The sequence below is a fragment of the Simochromis diagramma genome, unplaced genomic scaffold (assembly GCF_900408965.1).
Source record: "Simochromis diagramma unplaced genomic scaffold, fSimDia1.1 OVJJ01000822.1, whole genome shotgun sequence".
NCBI classification, from domain to species: domain Eukaryota; kingdom Metazoa; phylum Chordata; class Actinopteri; order Cichliformes; family Cichlidae; genus Simochromis; species Simochromis diagramma.
Genome location: NW_024387520.1, coordinates 979,629 through 985,139, shown reverse-complemented (window position 1 = coordinate 985,139; position 5,511 = coordinate 979,629). Strand labels below are relative to the sequence as shown.

General features: G+C 38.7%; 1 protein-coding gene across 1 annotated transcript; it reads left to right on the top strand.

Moving 5' to 3' along the window:
• Positions 1 to 1,804: 1,804 nt before the first annotated feature.
• Positions 1,805 to 4,292, top strand: cmklr1 (chemokine-like receptor 1). The gene is made up of 2 exons (XM_040019618.1): positions 1,805 to 1,936; positions 2,057 to 4,292. The coding sequence occupies exon 2, from the start codon at positions 2,089 to 2,091 to the stop codon at positions 3,133 to 3,135; it is 1,047 nt and encodes a 348-aa protein (XP_039875552.1). The 5' UTR covers positions 1,805 to 1,936; positions 2,057 to 2,088; the 3' UTR covers positions 3,136 to 4,292.
• Positions 4,293 to 5,511: the final 1,219 nt, after the last annotated feature.

The window sequence follows — 5,511 nt, the reverse complement described above, 5'->3', positions numbered from 1 at the left end:
TGAACTCTTCCACTAGAGACCTTGCAAACCAAGGCCATGTATATCGCAGTGCCTTGCTACAGCTAAGGATGCTTTATGAGCATAGGTTGGTGAAGGACAACCTCCTCATTTTTACTGTGCCATAGTTCTGAACCCAGTGCACTGCATCATTTTTAGCTTTGACACCCTCGAGAAAAACAACAACAACCTCTCTCTCTCCCCTTTCTGTATAAAGCAGAACTAATGGTACCAAACTCTACAGAACCTGCAGTATTATCTTTATTGACAATTTTTAACATATGTTTTTATGATATTCCTTTAATGCTTTAAGTGCTATCACCCTTATCAAAGTGACCCTTTAAAATCCAAACAGTTAAATATCTGCATCCTTAGTGAAAGTATGAACAATAATCTCCTGTCCTTTATGAAAGCGTAACACATCTTCTTCACGAGGCAGGAAGCTGTGTTTTCTCACATGCACGGTGCAGCAAAGCAAAATGTGGTTACTGTGTGTTTTACTGTTTATACGTGTGTGGTTATTTTTAACCTTATCTTCACTAACACATCCATCCTACAGAGTCGTTCTGAGTTAAAGTAGTTTTGCTGAAATGCATCATGAGGTCAGCTAAGCAATCCGCACATAATATTTCCGAAACTAAGTTTGTTACTTGTTGCTATCTACCATATTATCTCATGACGGCAAAGTAAGAGGAGCGGCCTGTGTTTGTGTGTTGTTTTTAGATAAAAGTACTGTAAATAAACCATGAGTGTGTTTCATAATGTGAGTGCTAAATTCATAAATTCACAACAAGTAATCAATAAATATAACAGCTTACATAACACTATGAGCCAAATATGTAACCTATAAAAGCTTGTTTCAGTGTCTGGCTTTGGTCATGCAAAATAAGAACTCATGTTAAAAAAATGTGAGCTACAAACAAATTGGTTTCCTCAATTTGTTAGAAAGTTTAAAACACCTTCACATTTCTCGTTGGATCACCTCTCTGCCTGATGGACCCAATCAGTGAATTATCTTGTAGAAAAGTGGAAGTTTGAGATGCAAAAAGGAGTCACGTCTGAGCGCACTGCCATCCTCCTCACTCATCACAGCATTTCTACACTGAGCAACTTTGCCATCTGTGTTTCTTTTTCTTGCAGCTGTTTCCTCGCGGTCAGGAGAAACCCAGAACGTTAAGGAACGGCTGCGTCTGCCTCCGTGATTATGGCTCCATGCAGCAGGACAACCATTGAGAGCTAATTCAGTCATTAAAATGATAACAGACGTGTGTTTACAACAGCTGCTGCACTTTGTGCGCATTAGTTGAATCATCTGCATCAGAGGTTGGCGTTGCAATATCAAATTAAAATCATGTTGACCAAAGCTTAAATAAACAATGTGCTCTGGCTTGCTTCCCTTCCACATCTGGCCAAAAGTGTGCAGCTGTCAGAGACAGAACCATCAAAGCCAAGTCACAAAACTCACACTGGGCAGCACATGTGTGGTAAATTCAAGACTTTTGTTATTTACGTGCCAGAAGAAGAGAATAATAACCTTTGCTGAAGTAGGATATTAATATTTAACCTTGCCCACTGATCATATGGGTAATAATAATAAGTAATAGCTAATAACAGCGTAATGCTGCGGTTTCTAGGACTACGATCAGTCATCAGTAATTTGATATATAAAAAAGTAAAAAATTGTTTATGTTGAAAAAAGAAAAGAAAAGGAAAGAAGAAGAAAAACATCCACAAAAAACAGTCAAATGCCTCAGAGCTATTAAAGTGCAAGACCACAAAATGCAGTAGTGAAATTAGGAGATGGAAGTGTTAAGAAACCACCCTGTCAGCTGACTTTGGTTGCATGCTGTTTCTTATACCTCTGCAAGCATTATCTCAGCTCAGTTGGTACTGTGCACTGGACACGATCATCACCAGCAGAGAACAGTTGTTGCTGCAGGTATGTTGTTGCTGTTGTTTAATTATATGCAGTTATACACAAAGATGTTTATTCAGATTAAAATTAAAATGGGAAACATTTGTTTAAATTAAATGTTTGTTTGTTTGTTTGTTTTCACAGAAATTCCAAACATATTTTCACCCTTAGAAGAAATGGATTATATAGAAAATTTGGACTATGACTATCCTGAAAATGCGTCCTACACTTATAATGATTCCTCCAATATCACTACACATGAAGAGCCAGTTTTTCAGCACAAGCCAAAATGTGAAGGCTCCTGTGTGACTTTAGTCATAATTAATGTGATCATTTTCCTGCTGGGCACCTGTGGGAATGCTTTGGTCATCTGGATTTCTGGCTTCAAGATGAAGAAAACAGTCAACACCATATGGTACCTGAGCCTTGCGTTCTCTGACTTTATGTTCTGCTCCCTCATCCCATTCACCATTGCCTACACGGTGACTGAGGATTGGATTTTTGGCAGTTTTTTGTGCAAGTTTATCCCGTCAGTTATGTTCCTCAACATGTTCAGCAGCATCTTCGTCCTTGTCCTCATCAGTGTCGACCGCTGTGTTTCAGTCATGTTTCCAGTTTGGGCTCAGAACCAGCGCACTGTTAGAAAGGCATTAGTTGCTGTTGTCATGGCGTGGTTGCTCGCCATCGCAGTTAGCATTCCCTCTATGATTTTTCGGGATGTTAAGGAACACCTAGGTCGGATGATTTGCTTGAACAGTTACACACACCAACACGGTCACAAGTTTGTCGCAGCGAGCCGTTTCATCGCTGGCTTTGTTATCCCTTTCATCATCATTACCATCTGCTACTCTATCATCATCCTCAAGCTTCGAACCAACAGGATGGCCAAAAACACCAAACCATTCAAGGTGATGACTGCTCTGATTGTTGGGTTCTTCATCTGCTGGCTTCCGTACCACGTGTTCATCCTACTTGAGCTGAACCCCCACCACCACAACCTCACCATTTTGAAGATCGGACTCAAAGCAGGCACTGCTTTGGCAGCAGCAAACAGCTTCCTCAATCCTGTGTTGTACGTTTTCATGGGCAACGACTTCAGGCGTAAGTTTAAGAGCTCTCTGCTTTCAAAGATGGAGAATGCAATGGGAGATGAAGGTCGTACCACCAGCCGTTACCTGTCCAGGTCCAGCTCCATGGATGGACGAGCCTCTACACACATCTAGATGTGCAAAAATCACCCCAAACTGTTTCAGTCAGTTGGTTCACTGGACAACAAAAATAATGTTTAAAAATGTGCAATCAATGTAAAATATGTCTTTACTGTGAATGAAATATGTATATTCCAGCTGTAAAAATGACCATGTATTATACATTAGACTCAAAGCATTACCTGTATATTAAGTGTTTTACTAAAATAAAATAAATTAAAAACAATCTCATGACATACTTTCATGCATCAAGGAACACAAGGTGGTGCATGCATTTGCAGATCACTTTCTGATTCTTGCGGCACTCCTGCATGGTTGGATGGTTATAGAAAGCCTGATTTGACTGGTAAAACACTAAAACAAGAAGGAAACAACTTGTGTCTGTTGTTGGAACAGACACAAGTTTTGACTTGCTTTCTTGATATCTTAATTAAAAGTTAAACAAAGGATGGTCAAGAGCACTCACTCTAATTATAATATAACAATGCATTACAGTTTCACGCTGCAACACTTCAATAAGTGTAACTGACCACAATACAGAGTAAGACAGGGTGAAGCTCAGCCAATCACACAATCTGTATTCGCAGATACTGTGCAACAATTTATGTTGCTATGAATGTAGTTGTAGTTGTAAAAGTTTGACTTTTGTTGCTGCTTTTCTTTGTTTCTGAGATTAAACAAGATCCATTAAAGTTAGTTCTCTGGTTCACTCTCGAATTTCTCAAAAATTGAGGCTTAATTTGTATTTGGAGGCTGTGCTTTTCAAACAAACAATCACTTACTGAAAATGTACTCATTTCTTATCTGCAATGAGATATACATTTGGGAAACTGTAAAAAAAAATGCACAGACAACACTAACATCAGTTAAAACTGTGCTAAGCAATGTGTTTCTGGTGATGAAAAATCTGTAGCAGCCTTCCAGTTTATCGTACATCAAGCTGTTTGCCAAGGAAAAGATAGACTTCTCTCTCAAGGCCAGTTTTCATTTTTTTGGGAAAATGTGAAGCAAGAAATATCAAGAATAAAAAAGGGCAAGAAAGGAACGAAGCCATTGTTAGCAAAATGTGTTAATTTTGTCAGAAAATGTTGTCGTGGGGGAGCGAGGTTTGAATAACATGTGAGGCCAAAATCCTTGCTTTTCACAGCTTTAATAAACTAAAAGAATTTTAATGTCTGTTGTGCATCCGCATTTCACTGACAATTCCAGTTATGTCACTAACATTTTATTTGCACCTGTATCTGATCCAACGGTATCACCTCCGCCTCTGCACACCAGTAGAACCACATGACATATTTGCACACTGTGTTTGAGCCTAATTTTGAGTCTAAACTCTAAAACCACAAAGATGAGACAGAGATAAACACTCATAACATTTTTAACCTAAGAGATATCACAACAGGAATTAAAGAGTCTGGGGATTTTTATTCACCCATCTGGCTGAAGGACCGATGAGCTCGTGCATGCCGAGGAATCCATCGTCCACTTGTTGACACTTCACAAGAATCACTCCTCCTACACCATTAGCGAGAATTTAGTCAAACTCACACAATGATCACCTAACAGGTCTCACCCAAACTGGGCTGAAGGTCAAGGTGACATTTGTCATGTCAGATTATCATAGGCTTCTCCGAGAAATGTCTGTGCACTTTTGTATACTCATTGTTTTCCACACCTTAATTATTATTGGCCATGAAATAATATTAATAATAATAAAAATACTCTGGAACTAAAACACTTTTATTTGATGGTGAAGTAGATTAAATCGTCCTTGATATGGCTGTTTGTGAGTCTCACTGACTTCTCAGTGGAGTTTAATTGTCTTAGTTTGTACAGCCAAGCAGTGAGAAAACCTTATCACCTTCCTTTTGTACTTCACACATTACAATAACCAGTGAATTTTTGGTAAATCGTGGGCCGGATGAGTTCCTATACCTCATTGACATTCTGCTGAAGCAGTGTAGGGCTGTGACAAGACACAAGTAGATTTCTCAAAACACTGGCAGTGAGTCACAATGAAATGTTGGTTAGAGAGTTAGAGACTCTCAACTATTTCTGATCTGAAGTTCAATTGTTTTTCTGGAGTTCTGCCCACTGAGGCTTCAGGAAAACTTTTATACTGTGAGTTAAATGTGAAATATATGTGGTTTACTGTGAAATACCAGTTATTTCATCAATATTTTACTTGCATATATTGTATATGGTGCAATGGTATCATACCGGTCACTGCACAAGAACAGAGAAGCCTCTTTTTTCACAGCATGTTTGAGGCTATGTTTGAGTACGGTGGGGTGAAAGTTATACTTAAAAAGATATACGCTCAAAACACTTGCATACACACTTTAACAGAAAGGAACAGTCTCTAATTTCTATGGTAGTTGTATTTTAATC